This window comes from Ambystoma mexicanum, chromosome 7p, assembly GCF_040938575.1.
Source record: "Ambystoma mexicanum isolate Mex_15411 chromosome 7p, UKY_AmexF1_1, whole genome shotgun sequence".
Lineage (NCBI taxonomy): Eukaryota > Metazoa > Chordata > Amphibia > Caudata > Ambystomatidae > Ambystoma > Ambystoma mexicanum.
The window spans coordinates 775,055,614-775,081,406 of record NC_090939.1 but is presented as its reverse complement, the minus strand read 5'-3'; the positions used below and the strand labels follow the sequence as shown (position 1 = coordinate 775,081,406).

The following is a 25,793-nucleotide window of genomic DNA, read 5'->3' as shown; positions in this document are numbered from 1 at the left end:
AAAACAAACCCGCAAAGGGACCGGGGTGCTAATTACGGTACTGCAATTTGCGGTACCGTAATTAGCGCCTTCCCCATTCCCATTATGCCCTATGGGGCAAAAATGGGGAAGGGCAATGGAGGAAGGAGGAATTACCGCCTTCCCAACCTTGGAATAGGGCGGTAATTCCCCTTTCCTCCAAGGCGGTACTGGTAAATTACCGGCATGAACCATGGCGCTAATAGCGCCATGGTTTACCGCCTACCGTGTAATGTGGCCCTATGTCTTGTAATCATACAGTGAAAGCTGGCAGTCATTTGAATCATGTGAAACTTCCAACAGGATGGCTCTTTTCATGTGGCAACATCACATACACTTATATTCCAGCTAACATTTCCGGAGGTCCATGTGCTTTAACTCGATTAGGACTAATGATGTTTCCTTTACACCCAGCGATAACTCGAGTTAAATGGTCAACTTTCAAATCTGTGGGTCTACCTCCCGATTGTGATTCACATGTACACTTGTTCTCAGAAGCTGAGGTTTTAGCATTAACCCTTTCATTAGTGGGAGTTTGGGGTTTAGCTGCTGGGGGTTACAAATATTTGATGAAATTAGCATGTTTAGTAGTCAAAAGCCTTAATCATACTTCTCAGGCATTAGAAGAATTACTCCTTGATAGTCAAGTTATTAGAAAAGCAACTTTGCAGAACAGAGCTGCTGTTGATCATCTATTGCTAAAGCATAATTTAGGGTGTAACGCATTTGAAGGTATGTGTTGTTTTAATCTAAGTGACCATTCACGATCCATTGAAAGTCATATTCGAGGTTTGAGGGATCTCATTTCTCAAGTGTCTCAAGATCATACTGGGAATTGGTGGGATTGGTTATTTTCATGGATACCGGATATTGGGGGTACACTACGTTACGCTTTTGCTTGCATTTTCATTATATTAGCTATCATAATAGCTTGTTGTTGTATTCAATGTATTCCCAATTTAGTTTTAATGTTTCGTAAGTTTCAGAGACCGGCTCCTTTGCCACCGGGCTATGGAAGGTAAATATCCATGGGTGGAATTGTTATGCTTGAACTACAATGGCGCTGGTGCGCAGTGCATTCTGGGAGCGCTCGGAGCCATGATGGATATTTACTTCATGCCGCAGTGAAAAGCTGCATACATTTTGCTGAGTGTTAGATTCACGGTGCTGAGGAAAACATGCTTTCCAAACCTGGTATGCAGTCAAGGACATTTCTGCTGGGAAAGCTAACTTTGTTATGGTTTCTTACTGTTCTCCGTGGAGCGTGTTTTTAGAGGAGGGAGGCACTCTGCTCCTTGAGGGTGGCTGTCGATTGACCAGCTGGCAACCAACGGCTGCTCATCAATGAGCAAGTACCATTTCCAGAAGGTTCGAGAACTGCCCCTCCTTTTCAGAGTGTGTATATATGCGGAAACCCGGAGGTGGTCAGGTGAGACTTCAGCCGGAGGAGGACGTTTACGTCCGGCATTCCTGTGAGCTGTGGTGCTCTCGGCCCGGCTGTTCCCAGGGTCTTCCAGCCGCTTCTGGGCGAGATGAGGAATCCAGTTACGCTCACGGTGATGTAGTTCCTTTTGAATTCTTTGCTTCTTCTGTGATGTCTATATTAGTTCTGTGAGTTATTTCTATGTAATTACTGGTTGCTTCTAAACTTTGAATAAATAGCCGTATAAGTGCTGATTATCTTCTAAGAGTGTGGTTGCGAGTTATTGCGTCTTTCTGCGTTCCAAGTAATGGCTCTATAATTGCATTGGTGATTTATGTTTTTCCGTGCACTCTGGGGAGAGCAATACACCCCTGATCCCTCTTTTCCCCCCCTCACTCTGGCCTTCCTCTATGGGCTCTGCCCCTTCGCCCTCGTCTGAAGCCAGAAACCCTGGTGTCATCTTCAACGCCTCCTTTTCCTTCCTCACATTCAGGACATTACAAGAAGTCCAACTTTCAACTTTCCTTCTCACAGGAATGCTCTGGTTCTATCTAGGTTAGACTACTGCAATAGCCTTCTCTTGAATCTACCCCCTTCCTCTTTATGCCACCTCCTGCTAATCCACAATAGGGCAACAAAACTTATCCAGGGCCTCAAGCCCATGGACAGCATCTCTCCTGCCCTAGAATCTCTTCACTGGCTCTCGTTCAAGTTCAAATCCCTCTGCATCATCCATATGGCTGTCTGGTGCCAGGGACCACGCTATCTGCAATTCGCCCTTACTAAATATTCTCCCTCTAAACGTCTATGTTCCTCTAGTACCAACTCTGTGTGTCAAGCGTTTTGCTAAACAGAGGGCCAGAGGCTGATCACTTTCCTCAGCTGGCTCCCTCTTATGGAACAGCCTCCCCCTTCCTCTTCAGCCGGACCTCCTCAAATTCCGGAAGCTCCTTGAGACTCTTTTCTAACCCCCCCGCCCCTTCCTTCTTCCCTCCTCTGCTAATCTCAAAGTCGCTGTGATTGGTGACTAGGGTGCTTATGTGTCCTTTGAGGCCTTGGCCTCCCATACCCAATCGCCTGCAGCCCCCACCTACACACATCACTTGCCTCCTTCACCTCTCTAGGCCTGCACTTATTCATCTATTTTTTTACAGATGAAAGTTCTGGCACTTCCTACTCTAGGCACTTACACCTGCTGCTCACTCAATAGTATGGGGACTACAGCACTTACCCCAGTCTCCCTCGCACTTCCTACTCTGGGCACTCACACCTGCTGCTCACTCAATAGTATGGGGACTACAGCACTTACCCCAGTCTCCCTCCTCTCCTCTCCCTGCACTTGCACACTCTGAGAGCTCACAAGGCCTAGAAGGTTTGTCTTTATCTTCCAGTGTATTAATTATCTTCTATCCCATGTTCCCTCCCTGTTGCCCTGTGGGCGCTTTGAAACACAATTGGCTTGTTGTATAAGCGCCTAACAAATGCACAATAAATAAAATGTAAACAAGAACACTGCCACCACGACACCTCCCTGCTGGGCAGTCCATGAAATGCAGACAATTCCTAGGGGCAGATTCGGGGGGTGGGGAGGGGGATTTCTGCCTAGGCTCGCCCTAATGGGAGGTGAAGAAAGCAGTCTTCACTTTAACTGTCAAAGTGCTCTTTGAATATGTGAGACTTTACTCCTTTTCTGGAAGCAAGGTGGGCATCTTCAAAGGGGGCGGGGGTAGTGTGTTCCAGAGACAGAGCCCAGCTACTCCCAAAATCTTGCCCTTGCGTTTCCTTCTTCTAGAACACCCAACAAGAGAACTGCAAGAGGCCGACCTCTGGGCCCTGGATGGGAATTTATCGGAAAACATGCACAATGGCCTCCAAACCCACCCACCCCTTAATCCCCCTCCCAGTAGGTATGGTTGGTGTTACATAGGGCTTTGAAGAAGCCCCTGGCATCTGCTGCAAGCCAGTGAAGGGATTTAAAGGTTGGTGAGGAGATGGTGTCATATGGTCCTTTGGGCCGAGTCATAGGACAAGCTTAGCAGCCTCGTTCCGATTGACCAGAGGTAGGTGGAGCAAGTACTCAATAGCCCACAATATAGGAATGGAGCAGTAGTGCAGCAGCCAGAGGACATGGCCACCTTTAAAGTCAAGTTAAGAAAGGGCAGGATGCATCAGCAAGTGCAGTTCTAAGTGAGACTTCTTCGATAGCTCAAGAATCCAAGGTGAGAAAGAGCTTTCAAAAAGAACTTCCATAGTCCTTGAAAAGGGAACCCTAACAGGAGTGGAGCCATAGAATAGGACCAGGACAAAGGCAACCACTGGTTAATGGAAGAGCCCAAGTAGATTCTGTCTTTGCAGCTTAGAAAGACATTTTAAAAGAACAAGGCCTCCGTCAAGCCTGAATGCAATTTGGGTTTCATGAGTGTAGCACTAAAAAGGAGCAAGAGAAATGGAGGATCAGGTGAAAAAATGTAAAATAAATTTAAAAAGTACCAGGTAGGTGTCAAAGAGCTACAGCAAGAGGCTGGAGCCAAGGGGAGTAAAAGGGAAGAAAATTAAATCCACCTGAGAGCACAGTCTGATACCTGAAGGATTTTCTCAGGCGGTCAAGAAGAGAGGAATGGATGGTGTTGCCAAAGACAGAACATAGTTCAAGAAGGATCAAGACTGCCGGACCGTTATGTAGAGACTGCAGGTGAGCAGGCTCAGCCCTCATAGGGCCCCAGCACAGATTGGTGGTCATGCAGCAGTTTTCAGTGAATGCAAGGAATTGAGGTTATTTTTCTCCGGGACTGGACCAATGAAGTTCCCAATAGCCTGGGGTGTAAAGGAGAGGGAGTTCGCTATGACTGCTGGGTCATTAAAGGGCTTTTTTTTTTTTGGGAAGTGGAAGGACGCAGCCCCTTTAACTCTTGGGGGAATCCAGCAGAATGAAAAGCGCCTTTATAGAGGGCAGCCATGGAGAGGGCTGGGGTCTCAATGTTGTCCATGAAGGCACAGGCGAGACAAGGAAAAGACTCATACACATCCAAATACAGCCTGGTTCATTGGGTTCCTCCCTCATACAACAGTCAGAATACTGGGGTGCAGGTCTCACATCTTTAAGTCTTGGAGTACAGTTTCATTTGTTGGTTGTTAGTCTCCCGCTTCAGATAATCCCCATTAGTTGCTTGTGAATGTCACTCAACGGAAAGGAAGTAAAGGGAAGCATTAATGGAGCATTTGAGTGTCTACAACCTGTTGACTTTGCCAATGATTGGTCTTTGCAAAATGTTACAGCCTCTTCCTGATGCAGGCAAGGATAAAAAAGGTAAGAAGCTTGGAGAGTGGAGTGAATTGAATATAAGGATTACAAATTTAAAACAAAAATAATTAAAAAATAAAACATACCTTTTCTCTAAATCTTTGATTTTCTCTCTTAGCGGTTCAACAATCTGCATAAACACAAAAAAATGTATTGTTCATAAACAATGCTTTGCATTCTTGGTTTTCACACAAGCAGCCAATAAGCAAGCAAACTCGCGGCAAGAAAAAGTTGCAAAGTAGAAGAATAAGCGCAAGACCAAAAAAGGCACAACAGGTGGATGATGGGTACAGCAATACAGGAAAGTATACACAAATATACTTTTATTCTGGAATATTCTAGAAACCTTTCTATGTGCTAGGGAGGCAAAGTCCCAAAGATGGATAGGATTCAAATAAACAGCAAGATGAATGTTGCCTTTACTTTTGTTCTAATGTTAGATGCGACAGGAAACACTGATGAGCTGCAAAGAAATTAAATCCCTCAGGTTTGTGTACATGGCTACTATACATCGTAATCATCTGACATTTTTAAGACCAATGAACACTAGTCCCCAATAGCCAAATGCTCATCAATAAATTGTTGCCGTCATAAAATCACTATTGTCGAGCAATTGTACATGGGAGAGCCATGGGTTCTAAACTTGATGTTCCACCCCAAATTACTACTAGTGAAACAGTATTCCGGCCACAAAGGTGAACACAGCACCCAAATCAAAAATATTCATTCTTGTAGCATGGGCCAAAGGCAGGCTATACTCTGGGGATGTTTAAGCCAGCATGGCAGGATCCAAACAATAGCACTGAGGAACAAAACAAATATGTCCACACAGGTTTCTCATAAAATATAGAAACTTCATTCAAAAACATAAATGGTCAAAAACCCTAAACAAAAGTATTTTAAGTTATAAAATGGTGCCATGGGCAGCTCTAGAGAGGGCAGAATCTTGAAAAGCCTTTTTGAGAGGCCTCTAGTCCATTCAGAACTCTTAATCTTTTGTAGTGGTTCAACAGCATCAGGCTGGTCCTCGAAGCACTTTTCCAATGACCCAAACTGAGGTTAGATAATGAAAAATCAATCCTGATGGTTCGAGGAGTCAAGTCGGTCTCAACAGTAGCTCAAAAGGACTCTTCGGGCAGCTTGACGCAGCAAAGCACGGCTTGCACATGTCCTCTATGGGGACATGCCTCAGTCACTGAGGCAAACATTGCTATGACCAAATGAACATCAAGACCCTTTGGGGAAAAGACACCTCCCGAGCAAGAAGCAAAGTAAAATGCAGCCCACCGTCAACTGCACAATGAAGCTATTTACGTTTTTATTTGCGGCATTGCACAGCCATTGGGCACAACAAGTGAAAAGAGGATAGTACCTCTTGCCCTCTGAAAATGAAAGGTCAGTGCCATACTAAGTTGTGAATTACTCCCCTTTCATCAATTTCAGGACTCAGTAAAACTAGGAGATTGCGCTCCCAAATGAGATGCACCTGAATAACCTCTTTTGGAAGAGTTGAAATGGATGCAAAGCACTACTTTGTCCCAGAGGAACCCTGCAGGGACTCGGTGCAGAGAGCTCGAGGTTCACTTATCCTGTGCACCAAAGTGCCTTTGACCAAACAAAGCAGTTTTCCAAACAACCATTTTTTAAAGTCAGCGAAAGCCAGGAGTTCAAAAGGTTTGCCAACCATAGCCGTGAATAGACCTTAATGCACCAAAACACCTGGAATTCAGCTAAAACCACCCAACTTCACGCCTCCTGTTGCGCACCTATGAGGACATCACAGACGACAACACTAACTACAACAGTAACCAGCATTAAGCATGGCCTTCAGCCATAGTCAGTGTGCATGGTCAAACATATTTTCACACATTAATGGTTACTAATCATGGCCTTCATTCTGAACACTGGCCACAGTCTTCACCCAGGTGCATTGTATATTTTAAAACACTAACAGGCCACCAACCACAGACTTAGCCTTCACCAGTGGCTACAGCTTTCAGCTGTTTCCACTTTATACTATACACACTAATTAGCCACTAGGCATGGGCTTTACCACAATACTGGCCAGTGGCCACAATCTTTGGCTGTGCCCACTACATATTCTAATATATAATTGGACCACAAGAGATGGCCTTTGACCATGTGCCGTTTGCACATCTTGGCACTGTACATTTTACAACACTAACCAGCCCCTATTTATGGAACTTCGGCGTGCCCACTATATATTACATACACTAACTAGCCAATAGGCATGGTTTTGAACACAATACTATCCAGTGGCCAAAGCTTTTGGCCATACCGACTGTATATAAACATATTAATGGGCACTAGCTATTGCCTTTAGCCATGGCCGCTGACTACAGCTTTCAACATTGCCCACTGTATATTTTAAAACAGTGAAAGGCCACTAGGCATGGCTTTTAACCACGCACATTGGTATTTTGCGACACTGACCAGTAGCTATGGTGTTTGGCGATGGCCAGTGACCACAGCCTTCGTCACGGCCTAAAAATTGTTATTAAGAAAATCAAAGTTTTTATGAGCTAACTTATTAATCATGTCATTTCTAATGCCACTATTGATGTAATCTGTTAAATATAATGTAATTAGTGTTGTCACCAGTGATGTCATACATTTGATTGATGCTATGTGGGCAAAAGTACCTAGGCATGCGTTATTCTTTCCCTTTTTTGTGCTGCTTAAATGCGGTTAGTTTGGGTCGTGCGATATATCACAGCAGTCACCAAGAGACTGGTCATAAAACAAGTGTCTTGTAGCACGCGGCTTAACCAAAGTGTTCGAACCTCAACAAATAATTTAATCTCACTGCGCATTGCCTAAAACCTGCTCAAAGCCTTCAATATTTTATACATAACAATACCACTGTCAAACAGGTCAGAATCAGTTTGGGATTGATTAATGTCCAAGTGATGGATTGAAAGGGTTTTAAAATAAAGTGGCCATGTCCAACGCCCATAGCCAAAGGCCATACCTAGAGGTCTGGTAGTGTTTAAAATGGACAGTGGGCACAGCCAAAGACCATGCCCACAGCTGAAAGCCATGGCTAGTGGTCTGGTAGTGCTCTAAAATATACAGTGGCCATGTAAAGTCACCTTAACTCTTCGCCCCCAGTTGCGCAGTCGATGAACACTAGCCACATTACAGATCACATCAATGATGGTCATATATTAAAGGGAGCAGCTGCAAATTTCAGCAAATAAGGGAATAGGCGGAGGACCAGCCCCTTTGTCCTTGTTGGGACAGAAGGTTCTCCCAAGGATCATGTGAAAATGGTGGATGTGCCTCAGTTTACAAACAACTTTCAGAATCAGAGGGAGAGCAGAACATTCATATAGTAGCTGGCCTCTCCAGGTACAACACATCCCATCACCTGCACATTTCCCCTTCCACAATGCGTAAAGGAGGTATTTCCGTTGGTCTTGGGTTGCAAACAAATGTACAAGTGGGGATACCCACTGCTAGAAGATTGCATCCACTGCACTCTTACGCTGTTCCCATTTGTGGAGCGATTGTGTAAACCTGCTAAGAGTCCACCCTCACACAGATATCATGCCAAATGGGTCTCAAAGCATTTTATTCATACTGGCACAGGACCACAACTAGAGAGCAAGCCTGCAGATTTGTGGGATACCTGTTCCCACATTGGTGAGGTAGAACAAAGCTGCAGTAATAAATTTAAAATAATGACCTTGAAATGGAAGTTATACAGGCCTGGATCACTAAGTAAATTGTGATGAGACTACCCTGGCTCACAGACTCCACAGAATGGAGTATATGCAAATCTACCAAATCAATCCCCATGGAGCTTGCTGGCGGTCATTTCATCAAGCAGGTTTCTTTGGACTAACATTTAATTTCCCCTAGATCGATACACTCCGGTCTGAATGAACCTTCCTTGGATGGTTGGCTGGAAATGCATTCGAGGGACATAATAATAATAATAATAATTATTATTTTTTTTTTATTTTATTTTTAGGCCTGCCTCGTACCTTGGTACTTGAAATTATTTTATACCCCTGACTTGCAATACACAGGGTAGCGACCAGGGAGGCAGACTGTCTACTGAAATTCTTTGCCTAGTTGACAAGATCAACTATCTCCAACACGTCCGCTCCCACACACAGGGAAAAATGAATTATCTTGACCTTGTATACTGTCAACCCCGACCTCAACCACCTCACAAATACACTAGTTTTCCTTTGTCTAACCATCTCCTGGTTACTTTAAACGTCCCATCCGGTCTATTGCACCAAGGGTACATAATTCCATCCATATAACATAGAACCATGGCTTGCTGTCATGGCCGAAGCCTTTATCTTGGTCTTCCCTGCCCATTGACCTAAGCATCAACACAAATAAAGATCTACGCCTCAGACTTCATCTCCACCAACTCACTGAAGTCACAAAATGTATATGCACCAAATCCCTGTTTAAATAGATGCATCACAGATACAGCATTAATTAAAATTTGGTTTCTACCAAATTGAAGGTCACTGGTGTAAAACCCGTTTCCCGGGGGATAAGCTTGCCTACAGAATAAAACAAGACCTCAAAATAGCAACTAAAACAACCAAGCCAAGATTCCCCACCTGTAAAGTGAAGCCTAAAATGCTAAAGGTCTACCACTCCCTCACTTCACCTGCTGGGTTCTCCATCAATATCCCCCACGTAGAGTCTGATGCAATCTCATACATAATTTTAAAATACATAGATTCAAACTTTTAAAATATACACATATCTGACGCATGAAGGACCATGGGTACATTGGAGGTCACACTAGGGATATTATTACTGGCATGCCATGTCGATGTCCCTTTCCGAATTTCGAAAACAACTAATACTCCGCAGCTTCTACTAGATGTCAGCCTATGCAAAGCATGTGATTTAAGCAGATTCCACAAACTTGAGAAATATATATTTATCAGAAAACAATTATCCAATTTTCATACTTCTTTTAGGCAAAAACATGGTTTCCACAACTACAATCTCTTATAGCGATACATGTGCCTTTGTGATCTGTGGAGCACTCTCCTCTTTTTTGCCATCTTGTCATGTTCAATTTAGATCTGGAATTCCAAATTTGTATATGCAAGCTGCTCGGGATATATTGGACAATATAGGCCTGATTCACGGAGCATTTTCCAATGGGATTGCGCCATTGTAAAACGTTTCTGTCAATCAGGCCTTTAATCTGTAAATTGTAAGCATGAAAATCTTAAATTCTAAACAAATACCCATCATGTGCTAAACAATGACATTCATGTATTCATTCTTTATCTCCAATGCGAATATTGAATTAATTAAAATACTATGCTATACAATTAATAATGTTACTTATCCAAGGCCGAAATTCATTTCCTTGGTTATAAATCTATTCTTGCACAAACTACAAACTAAAAAATACCATTCCTCTAAGACATATGCCTTCATAATCTAAAATTATCATTCATCTGTGCTGTTTGCCAACATGTGTTTCACTTCATAGGTCTATGTATATTTATTATGGCCTATATTGAGCTTCTTCAAAGCTTTCTAAATACACCGGCACATGCCTTTACCCAAGTATTAGGGAGAAAGCTTTTTGGCTTGCAATAGAAAATGGGCAGGTAGGATAGAACAAGCATTTACATAATTTGGGAATTTTAAGAATAGAAATCGGTTGAATTAATTTGCATAATCCATAACTAATCATGTTGCTATATTCGCCAATAGTAGAGGCATCCAGTGCTCCAGATAGGATTTGCAAATGGGAGTATTTCACTCCCTGTATTTTAAAGTTGTGAGTAACATTTCTTTTTGGGAGTAAAAACGTAAGTCCAATTGCAAATGGGAGTCTCATATGTGAATAAAAATGTTTCTAAATGGAAATATTTGTGATCATTATTTCTTTGCACCCAATTATTCATACAAATGAAAAGAGACATGTTCACTTGAACAGGCAGTAATAATACCAGTTTCTTCCTGTGGTACTATGTGCACTACCGTCCAAACAAACCCATTGAGCTGTGTGGGTGAAAGTAGGGGCACAAGGTTGTACATGTCGGTTTCCGATTTCTTTGTTTGGAGCATTTCTACTTCTATTTACATTTTTTGGGAGTATTTGCTTTCTGTAGGGCTGGAGGCATCAACCAATTGCTGCATTGCGTCTGCTTTGTACCAATACTCATGACTTATTTAATACAGAGGAATGGTATTTTTAGTGTGTGCAAGAATAGATTTGTAACCAAGGAAATTGATTTTGTCCTTGTATAACGAACACTTGTATAACAATCTAGCATTTTAGTGCACTGAACAAAATTGGAGATAAAAATGAATACATGATTGTGTAGCGCATGGTGAGTATCTGTTTAGATAGAAAGACAACTAAGATCTCACCTTGTTCCACACTCCTTCAATATTGAAGGAAGGATAGCACAGGGGCAACATGTTGGTCTTGGAAGCAAGACCACAAAGAGCAACAGAGGTTTGAAAACCAGATCCGCACTTAGAAACCGAACTCAATGGTATTAGGGGCATTATAAAAAAAACAAATAAATACTTATTCCAGTTTAAGGCCAGCCCACTGTGCTACACAACACAAGGGAGCTTACGTAGGAGCAACTGAGCACCTACAAACTAGTTATCCTAATCGTCCTCAGTCAGTGTCTAGCATTCAACATTGTTGACCAACCCCATCCTCATTGAATGCCTTCAATCCAGATTTAATATTTCAGGCCTTGCTTCAGACTGAATCTTCTTCCTGGACCAAAGATCAAAACCGGTCAGCGTGGGTCTTTTCATCTCACTCATCCTTTATTTTGTAGTACTACAAGGCTCAGCTCTCCCTCTTCTCATCACGCATGTGTCCATGTGCTAGTCTCTTCAGAAGGTTTGGCTCAACTGGTCACACATCATACCTAAACCACACCCCACAAGCACCCCACCCATAAAACGCCTCACTAATAAACACCATGACCAACTGTCTAAATACCATTTAGAGCAAGATGAAGGCTAAATCGGTTATTGGACGGTGTAAAGTCTGACATTTTCCACCTTTGCCCTCAATGCCCCTTATACCGACTATTCAACTTGCGCATAGCGCTTAGTTCTGTGCCCAATCCAGCCACCACTACCAGAATTTTTTTGTTGATTACCAGCTGTTCCTTGTCAGACAAGTTAACAACAGTCAGAAATTGCATCTGCTAACCAAGCCTCACAAAATACATTGCCACTTTCCTGCAGACTCTTCGCCAAGCGGCTCTTGTGGAAGCCATTATTCCCTTGAGACTCTTATGCAAACAGTTTCAGCCTCTCCCAAAAACTTTTGGACAAACTCCAAGTATTTCAAAACAAGGAAGCCAAGCTCCTATTGCACCTGAGCCCCCACAACACAAACTATGCAGCTCTGAAGCAGTTACACCAACTCCCAGTTGCCTAAATCATCACATTCAAATCTCAACATTATCCACAAGGCCACTCCGTACTGGAGCAAACCAGTAGGCAAGGAGGCTGTTGGCTCGCAGTTCTTGCGCTTAAGAGTTTTGACAACCTTCTGACTCAACTTCGGAGTGAAGGCAACCAGATTCAGTTCGGCAAACTAAAGACTTCCCTCTTCTCCCGAGCCTCAATAATGTTACTTTTTAAAAAATGTCCCTCCATCTTGTCCCGATATCCTTGCGCCCTGCAGCCATTCTTTTATGAATGGGTGCACAACAAATGTCAATAAAATCAGATGGACAACCCAAACTGGTACACCCACTAAGTTGTTCTAGAGGGACACACCCAATACTTCCGACTATTTCTCATTTTTCTGAAGTATTCAATTCTCTACCCTTCCCCCATCAAGCTCTACTGAGCTTAAGGATAATGCAAAGTACTAGAAAACTATGCAAAAAAAGAGCGAGGACCGTCATAGGGGGATATGTTTATTATCAAAACAAAATGGAAGTAAAACAATTTTATTAACAGCATAACAATATACATCATACATGTCATACCGGACATGAACAGAAAACAGAGAAAATGGTTGAGAAAGAAATAAGCTTGGGCCAAAAAGGAAAATTATACACAAATCGCATGATCAAAGCCTCCATCCATAGCCGAGACCGTCACAGTGGATTTACAGGTAGCTCTACAGATTGTCATGTAAATCAACAGCTCCCTCACTGTTGCTCCAGCAGGTTCCTCACATAACTATGTTAATACAATGAAGTCTCCGAACAACATCTCTAGAAGTACACCATACTCAATCTTCCTCTTCTTACAATGGTCTAGCCATCATTAACATTCATAAAATAGACAATTTACATCTGCCTTTAATCAAAGTAACTTAAGACTTCAGCCATGCAGAATGATATGGATGAATAAAAAAGTACTAATTGTTTCATTGTACAATACAGTAATTTAAAAAGAAAAGACCAGCAAGGACTTCCTGAAGAACATCTTCATAGCTACTCTTTTTCCAAGTTCACCACTACCGAGAACGTACAACAAAACTCACTTTCTGGTCTCTTTTTCAACAATCACTGTCCTTCTGACATCACTCCCATTCAACATTTCAATATGCATCCATGCCTCCCATCATTCTTTTCTCAATCCCCATCAAGATACTGAACTACTCGACTCATTCTCAATTTGGTGTCATCATCTAGCACCATCATTTTCACACCTCAAGCACTTGCTCGTAAACTTAAAGGCAGCAATTACAATGTGCCCAGATATCAGACTCACATCCCCCACACTGCCACTTCTATTTCAATGTCTTTCACAGAATAACATCCTTAATTTTTTTGCCACACCTCCTTTCTCCATTAATTCTGATTGACCCACAATTGCAGCCCAGATAATTCCAACAATTCCAGAATCAAACCGCAAGAAGGCATGCGCCATGTGAGAAACCTGAAGTGTCTCACCCACTCGTCCCCGGGAATCTGTCATCCAGGTGGCCAGTACACGGCCATTAGTATTAGGTCAAGTTCCTGGGAGTGGACCAGTGCGGAAGGATCACCTGGATGGGGCAGAGGTGAATCCTTTGGGGAGTGGAAGTGGGACACTGATGGGTGAGACGTGGTACCCTCTTCCTTATAAGCCCTTTTCCCCATCCTACCCCGTAGGATATTTAAAAGCTCCACCCCCCTCACCCTTTTCCTATGCAAACACTTTCTCACACTGCGTAAGACATGGACTAACACCAGAGCCATTTACCCGACATGTCCCAACACAAGAGTCAGGCAGAGTCTGGCAATTGCTGATAACTACGCACACCTGACAGCCCTTTCCCTTCCCCACAGGGATAAAAGGCGGCCCACGAGATCACACTTGGAGCAAGACCGAAAGCATCAGGAAACAACTATTCCGGGACGGCAGTTCAAATGAAGTAGAAAGGTGGAGGAAACCAAAAGACGACAAGGAGGGAATTACCCTTGCCCTTTTCAACCCAGACCTGCGAAGCCTTCGATAAAGGAAAAGTCAGACTGAATTGCAGCTGGAGATTAGTGGGGCAGATCGCAACAGTACACAGCCCCCCGCCCCCACCGCACTTCTAGCCAGCGCGGGGAAAATAGCTTGCCGCCATGGTACCGTCCATGACTCCAGTGGAAGAAAAGCCAACAAGTTCAGCAAAGCTGGTGAGTCGAGGAAACCTATAGCAGACAGGACTGTGTTAAGCTCACAGTTGTAGTGGCAACATTTACGTTAAAAAAAAAAGATAGACAAAGGTCTTTTGTGAACAACTGAGGTATTAGGATTACAGTGGTCCATCGCAGTGTAGACGCTCATTCGAAAGACTAGCAAATGCTCCCGCTTATGAAAAAAGAGGATATGTTGAACTGAGAAAACAACAAGAACCAAGAGGGACCAGGGAAGGCCAGCGAGAGATGTCAAAGTGGTCATACAAGCGTCGAGTCACAACCCACTGTACAGCTGAAAGTCTGACACGTGGTGAACTAAGTTAACTGCATCGTGATGACAAACGTGAACCCGACTGAGGGATGTCGACAGTAGGTTGTTGAACTGAGCCCGATTGAGGGCTAACGTTATGAAAGGGATTGGAGCCCAGCTGAGGGGGATCCTCAGGTGAGGAGTAATCACCAGAAGTGAAGAAATAGAAGGAACTGTTGTTTGTGATACATCAGGCCCTCTGAAGCAAGAGACTTTGCATAAAAGACTTGGTCACAGAAGGCCCCGATATTGGAAAAGGAACTGTAAACTGAGGCCGGAGAAGCCCAAAAGTGTGCTGTGTTCAAGAGTCCCGCCTTGTCCCGTGCTTCAAACGTGGGGAAGGGAGACCCCCGGCTAGAACATCCCGACTTACCCTTTTGAGAACACTCATTTCTTTTTAAACATGATCCCACACTATTTTGTATTTAGAGGTAAAGACTGGGAATAGTTTTTCTTAGTATAGGACCTTTTTATTTGACTAGACTTCACTAGGACTGTATTAGTTGATGGCCGTAGCCTGCTCCCTTCTTAGATTTAGGAGTTTATCTCAACCATTTTGACAGTTTAATTAACACCCTTGAACTGTGATCACTTGTGTCTGTCTTGCTTTGATACCATGCCTTCCTTACTGCTCCCTTAAGTCAAAGAGGGAAATCTATTTGAGAGAACAGTTATGAGTTGAACTGCTGAGTTGAACTGCCTTCATATTCAACAATATACTCTGCCAGTTGAATACTTTGCACAAATCATTTGGACAAGGACTGTATAGTGATGTAGTGTAGTGTTTGATTCCCATTAGCTTTTAGACATCTTTCCATCTCATAAAACACAAGTTAAATAGCATTATTGGTAACTATTTATTTTGTCTCCCCTGAATAAACTACTTGGAAGAGAATTTGCAGAGGTCATAGCGACTACTGGTACACATTTCACCCTTTGCCCTTTTGAATGGTAATCCATTTACACCACTACAATTCCGTTACTTTCAGGTACAAGACCCATTAGAGCAAACCCAGGTTTCAGCCACTGAAATTCAGGTATCCGGACTGATTGCAGCATATTTTTCGTAAGTGACTTTTCACTTGACCAAGATGATACATATTTTTGCACCAGTAATTCAATCCCCTGGTCATCCCAAGCCCACCAATAGTACTTCATACCAGTCTTTCATCCCTGCAGTGTTTGAATTTGTTTGGAGCTATTTAACTCCAGTTACTAGCATAGGGGAGCCTATTTAGCTCAAAACCAGAAGCTACCAGGAGCTACATTTGGCTACTCAGGCCAACTTGTACTTTTATAAGCAGGCATAGGTCAAATCAACCTTCGGTGTTAGAAAGGTAAGAATAATTAGGACACATTTACACATGATGGGCAAAATGTTAACATGTTAATCTTCTCCCAAACATCTTTTTTTAGGCCAGTGCTTTTCCTAACCTTCCGGCCAGACTTCCTCTGTTAGAACATCTTCCTCCGATAATCTAGCAACAGTACATAATTCCCTTCCAAGCGAGCAACTATAGCCCAATCGCCCCTTTTACCATGGTTTTCCACCTTCTGTCCATGGGACAAAACAAGCCACTATATTACTCCTGAAAACGGGCTTTGTAAATTCTTCCAAAGATAACACAGTAAAAATGGTATTTATGATCCTTTATAAATGTGTATTGGCCTTTGGGAACATTGCGTTATGAACATAAAACTGGGTACAGTGAAAGAAACAGTCGGAAGAGCAGTCTGGCATCATTGGGGCTGCAATGATAGCGATGATAGCGGTTAAGGAACTAGGATAATTAACTGAACGTCAGCTATCTGGGTGGCATATCAGTTTATCAGATTACAAAGGCTGCACTAGAGTCTTTCATGGCCTTTTTATACTGTTAACCAGAACTCTAAACATCCACACATTTGATTTGTCCGGCATGGAAACAGTTTCACACATTTTTTTTTTTTTTAACCAAAATGGTTCCATTGCTGGCACCAGATGTGACATAATAGATGGTTTCCCTTAATGTGCTGGATACAGCACAAGTGTGTACAAAACGGACATATCTGTCAGAATACATACATTGGTTTTCGGATATGTAAAGGGGACAGGCAGGTGGTCAGAGGTGCATTGAGAGATCAGTTTACATGTTCTGTTGATGTGAACAAATTATGATCTCCTGCTAATGTAGGAAACGTTGAGCTGCGAGGAAGAGGATCAATAAAGAGGATGAAAACTGCAAGGCATTGTGGAAACATTTCAGCCAGTGCTCGATATTAGAGACAATTGAACAAACGAAAATAAATGCATCAAAAATGTAAGCAGTTACATTTAAATGATAAAACTAATGTGGCTCATTAACTGGAACTTCATGGTTTTATATTCCCATGAAATGTTTGGTTGGGGTTAGAAGAACTTTATTTAACCACGAAAAACACACAGTATTCTTGCAAAAAAAAAAAAAAAAAAGAGAATCAGTCCGACACACTGCAACCCACAACTTCAACCACCATAATGTTCACAGACTGACCTCTTCGATTTTCCTTTCCAATTTCTGCTCACCATTTTCTTGAATTGCCTTGCTAAAGAAAAATAAAACATAATTTTAGTTATTAGATAGTTTGAGATTATACAACTGAAGTTTCATACAAACATTGCTTCGTTTATTGGCACCTTTGCAGAAACCCTATAGCCTCAACTCCGGATTATACCAACTAATTGAGCACTCTGAAGAGATTTTTCACAGGCAGTGGAAAACCCAAATCTCTGAAATAGCTGCCAGCACTCCGATAGCGACTGTGACAAAGTCACAAGTTGGATGATATAGAACTGAGCTCTGTGGCTCTTTGGGATTTGCCTTAATCTTTCCATGTTCCTACCCAGAATGCAGTCACTCATAAGTAACTAGTTATCAAGAAAAAGAGTATTCAGTTTGGAGTGTAAAATAAAGTTATTCAGCGACTTTGGAAGCCACAAGAAGTCTGAAGAAAAAGAACTCTCAATCCACATTAGATTGTTTATCCCAGAAGGGAGCCCATACTTCACATCCATATGATGCCCGAGAAATAGCTTTGGCGTTATATGGAGTTGGTAGTGACCTAACTGATTGCTTCCATGGTAAAAGCAAAGTATACTTTCCACAGATTGTTGCATAAGTACTGCAACTTTATTTCAAGATTTAATCTGCAAATAACTGTTCATTACCAAACCAAGAACTACTGAGAACATAAAAAAATCCCAGTCTAGCCAAGGACGATAACTAACAAAATAAAAAGTACAAGTACTATCAAAGAACAAAAGCTTTAAAGAAGTTTTTGATCCGAAAAGGAGAATGGGATAATCGTGTAAATGCGGCTTGAGCCAATGATCAAAAAAGTTCTGGAGAGTTTAAGCCCACATAGAAGGAGATTTATAGGTTCCATCTTTACTTGCCGGTGGGTGGAGCATTTCACACTCCACACCCCTGTAGACCTCTAACAACAAACCTGGCCAGTCTCCTCCATCGCTTTTATTTCCAGTTAACGTTTTTCTCCGATTTTTTCAATAGAGGAAATTGTAATGGCTATTTTGGCTCAATGCAATGGCAAAGACCTAGGTCCCGATTTAATTCCCTCAAACTTAGCAAAGCTCAATGTAAAGCTATGGATTGCTATTTTACCTCAATTTCTGAACAGCATTAAGACAAATCATGTTTTCTCATCCACTTGAAAAGCAGCTGAAACCATTCCAATCTTTAAAAGACGTCGCAAGATTGTTACAGACCAATTTCGCTCCTGGTTAGCCAGGCAAATTTATTTGTCAGGGAGAGCTTAAAAATAAGCCCATGTCACCTTGGCTTTCAAGAAAGAAGAAAAAAAAAAAAAAAAAAAAAAAAAACTATAATATATACACACATACTGTGGAACTACTTCTTACATTATATCTAAAAAAAAAACGATAAAAAAAAACTATCTTGCCTTTCTAGATCCATCGATGGCCGCTGGTCTTGTCAATCACACTATGCTATGGCATACTGGCCGATAAGAAGATCCCATCGGTTCTCCCAATGTGCATCATAACATTATATAGTAGCAAGGCATGGGTGAGGTTTGCTTGCAATGGTCAAAAGACCCAAAACCGTTCAGAATTACTAAGGGAGTAAGAAAAGGTTGTGTCCTTCCTCTCCTACTTTTCATTCTATATAGCAAACCAAGATGAATGTCTAACAATGTGTTGGGATGCAAGTGTGTGAGAATGACCTGAAGGACGCCAAGGGGGTGAATCCAGGGGGCGAGGCGAGTGCAGTGAGCAATGCACAGACTCCGATACGGAGTGGTACGGCGAGAACAAAACAAAGTGCAGTCTGTAATGGGACGTGGTGAACACTGGAGAAAAGGAAATGGGCATAACAGGGGAATCAAATCAACCCATGATGGTGGTGGGAAAGGTGAATGTGGAATTTCCACAAAGCAGTGCAATAACAGAACTTGACTTGTTCATGGAGAACTACCAATCCCAGCAGGTCTTACTTCAATACTTGTACATCGGTGCGCAAACTGAAAAACCATAGACACAGAATCAGGAGGAAAACACTGCACTTACCTTACATCCAAGCGGGCTATACATTCGGAACCCAAAACGGAGGGGAAAAGACTGGGTGAACAGGGGGAGGAACGGTGAACACAGAAGAATGGGGAAGAAAGGTGGGAGGGTCCACAACCAGAATCAAGGAGATTAGGAACAGCTGGGATTGGGAGGGGAAGGGGAGTGGAATCAAAACATGCACTAACCTCTTCTTGGGCGTTGATTTTCTCCAACAGATTGCAGAACTAGAGTAGATAGAGGACGCCGCAAGGTTTGTATGGGCGTACTAGTACAGTGAGCAAAGGAAAGCGAAGGTGCCCGTACTCGCGGCCCGATAGCCTGCAGCACCAGAGAAAGCCAAAAGCAGTGCATGACTTTGGCAGAACATTTCATTTTAGTTTTCCAAGAAGACAATCTCCAGAGAAAAGAAGCAGGCTTGCGTCAACGTCCTGATAGGCAACAGGACGCTGAGCCAGGGAAAGGATGTGATGTTTTCCAATGTTATTGAACTATTGCATTTTCTATGGAAACTGAACGGGAAACCCTGGTCACTGAAGGGCTGCGCTCCAGTCAGGACAACCACACGGCTAACGTCAGAGTTGTGGCATTGTGGACCTTATTTACAAGAAAACAAGAAGTGTAATCATAATAAAAAGGTGTTTATTATTTCCTTCTACAATGTGTCCTGCCTGCTATTTAACAAAGTGTAAAATCCCAACCATGGAGAATGTTAAGGCTGCGTAAATCGTATTTGCAAAAAAAGCTGGTCTTTTAGTGTCATTATTTTGCCAGATTTGTTTGGCAGTTCTGCACTCGTGGTATTGGTAGTTACAGTTGCCACTTTAAGAGAGCATTCCAGCCTTACACGATGAAAGGAGTAACAATGCAATAATATGGCACAATATATTTAGGGTTAGAGCCAGGGTGAGTTTAATAGATGTGTAGCTGTTAGTAGTAAATTATGTGCTTTGGTGGCATTATGGAGATCTTAGGATATGAGGTTTCATTTTATATATTTAGGAAAGCTTTTGGCAGCATGTGCAAAAGGTAGCTGAAGTGTCCAGCAGTGAGATAGGGTAATGGTTGTGCTATAGTAACTGGAGGGCTGTCTTTAAGCAAGTGCAAGAGTTCCGCCATTTTGGAGTAGGCCTTGTTTGACATTGCAGCGTCTCATAGTTGAAGAATTAGGCCGCCATTCAGAGCTTTTGTTCTGTCCATTTAATTAGAGTTTATGCATCCTCGCCCCCAACAAGTGTGCAGACAGCCAACGTTATGGAGGAAGGGAGATGTTCAGCACAGAGATCAGTTAATTGTGCCAGGCCGAGCAGCACACAGGAGCAGAGAAAGGAATGTTGGGTTCAAATGAACAGATTAGTGCTGCCGCTGTGAAGGACAAATCTCATGAGAACAGAGCCTGGTGTCTGACATCGCCAAGGTGTTGAGCTAGGTTTGGAGTAATACTGCCCTTCACTGAGAAGTGGCCGGTCCATTTGAACTACAGAGGTCTAAATTAATAAATGAGAAATTCGCTCAAGAGCTGTGTCTTAACTGCATTTTTATAAAGCATGAGGTTCCCAAGAGAGATCAGGAAGGAGGCGCGCTAGGGAAGTAAAGTGTTCTAAGATGGGAGTAGCCACAGGTGATGCCAAAGAATACATATGCAAAGCCAAAGGGGCCAACAGGGAGGGCCAAATTGTCTGGGCTCATAAGGAAGCCTTTGTATTACCAGGCAGGGTTGACCTCATTCACATTTGCTCCCTGTCGGGGGTATGCACATCACAAGTGGACCGAAGTTAAGTTAACAATAAGGAGAGCCCGTTGATGCAATAAAGTACCTGAATATAGTGGACCAAACACATCTCAGTGTTTTTGGCTGACTGTACAAGGGGGTCATAATATAAGGGGTTATATTTAGATATGCACGACCAATGGGCTAATGAACTATAGGGGATGTTTAGATTTCTCTACAGGTGTTAGCCAATGGGGAACATGGGATTAGGTTATATCTTGTCTTGCGGTTTTCCGCCATACAAGATATAACTTGACATGGGTATTTCGAGGGTGGTTTCAATGTTCATTTCTGTAGGACTGACTGACACTACTGGCTGTATTTGCAAGTAACAACTTTGTTTCTCTTGTAAAACGGCGCACTTATTGGTCCATTCAGTGTTTTTTTTTTTATTGATATGTTTTTGGGCCTACACTACAAATGTTAACAGATGTTCCCAAGATCGAAAATCGACCAACCCCCTTAACTCCCCTTTGCTGCTGATGCAGCATTAATGCAAAAACTGAGATTGCATTGTGTAGGCTACTTGCTATGTTTGAAACCTTTTGCAAACAATTAGATCCATATATTGAAGAATGCAAATCTAAAGTTATGATCACAGGTAGTCCAGCCACAAAATTACATTTCCATTTAAATAATTTAAAAAATGTAAAGAGTTGGCAATTATTTGGGGTCAGCTTTGCGCATAATGATAAACTGACATCTCTGAAAAAGGTGGTTACGGTACGTATCTGTAGAAAGTATACATGGCTTTTACCATAATCGCTGCAAACAGGTCAATCCTAAATGGTGTAGAACAACAAAGCCATCTCTAAGGCATCCTATGGATGTGGAGTTTGGGGCCTTTCTGGCACAAGCAATCTAATAGGATTTAGACGGTTTCAAAAGAATACATTTGGGTGCCGAAGTCATTGAATAACTAGATTATACACTCAGGACTCAATACTACTTTTCTTGACGGACAGTTTTTATTAGGAGTGACGAAATTCTGGGTAAGCAAATGGGACAAACGCAGCCGAATCCCTACTCAAGTATTGATTAAAGAACTAAGGGCGCACAGTTCTGTAAAGGTAATTCCCTGGTTTAGAAGTATGACTGCAAGGATGGCAGAAGCTGGCAGAGTAGACTAGCTTGAATCACTAGAAGGAATACAAAGGCATTTGGTCACCAGCTTTAAAAGATAGCATCATTTCTAAGAGTGCAAGATAGCATCCCTTTCAAAATACCTCATTCATCTATCTAGTAGTACCTCAGTATGATCAAATAAATTAACCACTGTACTCTGCCTCATCTTGTTAACGCACGATAGTGAGTTTATAATATCTTGCAGGTGTAACAAGTTGAGGCGCAGTGAGATGGTCTTCTGAATTGCCCAAAAATTGAGACTTAGGTGTGTGTGGCATGGGCTTTAGAGAACAGGGCGCTTTTTCTATATTTCTGACCTTGGTCTAGCGCGATAAGAACGTGGCTTATACCCCTTCTGTGCACTCTAGACCCCACTGGTTACAGGAAGCTGAAAAAAAAGAAATTGCTCGCTCTTAATACCCCTATGGGCTTGCACAAACTGGAAATCTATACTAAATTGGCTTTGAAAATAAAAAGTACTTTGGTTCAATCGCTCTAATATGTGAATATAATTTTAGGAAATAGAACGAAGCAAATGAAAGACAATGATGGCCATCTGTGTGCATGTTAACAGGTTGATCTGTTCCAGTATGGAAATTACTGATAAGAAATCTCACATCTAAAAAACCTACGAGATGTTTATTAAGGTATTATGAATCAATGTATGTGTTTCTTTTTATGATGTTTTCTTTGTCTGCATTAGGGTGATGAATACTGGTCAGTATTGTATGGCTTTTACCATGGTTTTAATCTATTTTCTTATTTATATGGCGATTTATGATGTTTATATTTATCAGCATTTGCCTGAAATAATCATGCATGTATCCATCCATCGGTTGATTAAGTCCTACAGTGCCACTCGTGGCCACCAGCCCTCCACCAAAGGGCACTCGCAACAAAACATGCATTTGTCTGAACCTTACTGCCTTACCACAACGTGTTTATCCAGGGCACCCACAGTAATCCAGTTCATGTAAGAATGCATGTTTGTCCTGCAATAGGCTGCAGGTGTTGTGGGGTTTAGTGATTTTCAAATGTCATGGGAGTATCAATCTTGTAATGCCTACATTTTGAATAATGGATTTCCAATACAGGCAATTTACTTGGTAGAGTCGGTGCCTGTTTGTAGGTGCAATGAGTTTATCCACAAATAACCACAGGTTCCATTGCCATCACTCAGCACATGTAAATGCCATTAATGATGCAAGATGGGCAGGTATGAACTCTAGCAGGAGGCAGCAAACTAGAGAAGAAAAACTGTCACTTAAAATACTCTAATTTGATTATATTATTGGTTCTTTACATCATTTTGGTCCAAGTTAATTTCTAATGTATTCAGGGTTTATCTTGAACAAAAGATAAAATCAGGTTTTGAAATTGCCGGGAGCAATTTTGCTCATGGATAGGGCCTTGAAGAGCCTGGTTATCCTGACCGAAGGCTACCACGAGCTACCTTTGTGCTATTCAAATTCAAAATATACCCGACATTACACTCAGTTTTCCTGGGAATTTGCATTAGTAAAGCTCTCGGTGACATGTAAAGCAAGAATGGTCATACGTACTGGCCACCAAGTTTGTGCTGCATCTCATTTGAAAGCTAGGTTTGTTGTATGCAATATATTAGCGCTACATTCTGAAAGTCACATCGCAGAGCGAGGTGGCAGCAGAGAGAGACATGTTGTGGCAGTAGAGTAATGCAGATTACTGCAGGAACAAATGTACTGGCAGAGTTATGATGCAGTGGCAAAGACTAAATAGGAGATCGCATCAAGATGGAATTGACTGGAAAAGAAGTATAAAAAGGGAAAGCAATTTGAAGAACTTAAAAAGTGGAGAAATGCCAAACATGGCAAGATACGGAGGACTCGAAAGAAAGTCTGCAATAGAGTACAATGTAGCAACAAAGGATTAAAAGGAGTGGTCCGAGGTATGTGCATTTTGGAAGCATGCATCAGTTTGAAAAGAAAGTCGTGTCAGTGGCACTGTAGAGCAGCCCAAGATGGCTGCCTAGCCTTTCAGCTCCGTGCGGCTCAGGCTTCTATCTGACATCTGCGGTCTCCCCCGTCACATGCCACCATCGCTTTGCTGAGAAGCGAATCACAGCCGGGAGCGTGCATCGTGGAAGTTTGGGCCCGTTTCACCCTCCAGGGAACCGGCTACGTCCCTCCTGTGCTGCTGGCCATGTGCGAGCCCGAGCCGGCGCTTGCGCTGGAGCACGCCCTCCCCCTCGTCTCCCCCCCCCCCAGCCCTGAGAACCTCCGCTCCCGCTGCCCACGGCGCCGAACTTGAAGCCACGGACTGCTCCTGCCTGGATCGGGGAGCCCGGAGGCCTGTGTCACCCACGCGGCGATTCAGGTAAGGAGCAGGGTGGGGTGAGGGGGGTTTTGGGGGGAGGGGCGAACCCCCCCTGCTGCCACCCATTGCCGGGTGTGCCCAGGCGAACCGCCTGCTCCAGTGCCTCGGCGGCACCTACAGGCCCGTATGCGGAACCCCTCCCGGGACTGAATCTGCTGACTCCGGGGCTTCCCCTTGTGCGCCTCCTGGGAGCAAGGTGTGGGATCACTCGGGCTTGTTTATCCAGAGCCTAACACAGTGCTTGTGTGCATTTGGAAGCCCGCGGCCCCCACCTCGCCGCATCCCTTGACTATTTGACTGCCATACACGGGACATGAGCGGCTCCTCCCCCCCCCCCCTTTTTCTGTCTCAGACACCTCCAGGGTGGATCCTTGCAACCCCACCATACCACACACGGGCAGTTGGGGCACATCACAGTCCTGCCGCTCTGACAATATTGCCACATAATCCGCAGTGGCCCCTGGCTGCCCAAGGGCGACACCCACGTAAAGCCATCCTGCAGCTGTGTCTGACTGCCTCTGCTGCGCCCTACACATATTGCTGCGCAGTGACATTGGTGGGAGGCCTCTGGCCCCATTGAGACCTACACCCCCCGCTTCACCATCCTCCCCACCAGCGTGCCCTCACCACACTCGGGCCTACTCCAGTTGCAATGCCTAGCAGATCCAAGGGCGCTGCCCAGGGGGGGCACCATGGACAAGTTCACTAAAGCGGTCCCCCGAGCAGAGCCGGACCGTGCATCATCTTCACAGGACGATCCTGACCTGGACCCTCACCAAGTGGTTGCAACGCTTGATCTCACCACGCTAATGGAATCCATGGCCAAAAACTTTGCCTCCTTCCATGAAAAACTAGATGGCATTAACGCAAATGTTGCCTCACTAAAGACACGTGTGGACCAGGTGGGATCCAGGATCACCGAGGCCGAAAATAGAATCTCGGTCAATGAGGATGGAATCAACGCGCTCCAAGACACTGTGGCCTCCTTAACGCACAACATGAAAAGTGTTCAGGCAAAATTTGACAATTTGGAGTCCCGCTCCCGCAGAAACAACCTGCGCATTATCGGAGTCCCCGAGAACGCGCTTAAGGGGCGGATGGAAGGCGCAGTGGGAAAACTACTTAAAGACCTGCAAGCTCATCGGGCCCTTTCACCGCGCCCCAGACCAGGCGACATCCCCAGACCCATCATCGCTAAGATACTCAATTATCGCGACAGACCACATTCACCGTCTGGCGCGGGAGAAGGGAGACCTACGACTCGAGGCTCACACAGTCAGAATCTTCCCAGACTTCT

At 43.4% G+C, this 25,793-nt stretch overlaps 1 protein-coding gene across 3 annotated transcripts in view; it reads right to left on the bottom strand.

The window, feature by feature from the left end:
• UXS1 (UDP-glucuronate decarboxylase 1) overlaps positions 1-25,793 on the bottom strand; it is a 474,798-nt gene that overhangs the window by 357,479 nt on the left and 91,526 nt on the right. For all 3 annotated transcript variants that reach the window (XM_069636899.1, XM_069636898.1, XM_069636900.1), the window contains exons 3-4: positions 17,195-17,246; positions 4,829-4,872 (exon numbers count right to left, since the gene is read on the bottom strand). In XM_069636899.1, coding sequence (XP_069493000.1) covers positions 4,829-4,872; positions 17,195-17,246 — 96 coding nt within the window. The remainder of the gene's footprint in view (positions 1-4,828; positions 4,873-17,194; positions 17,247-25,793) is intronic.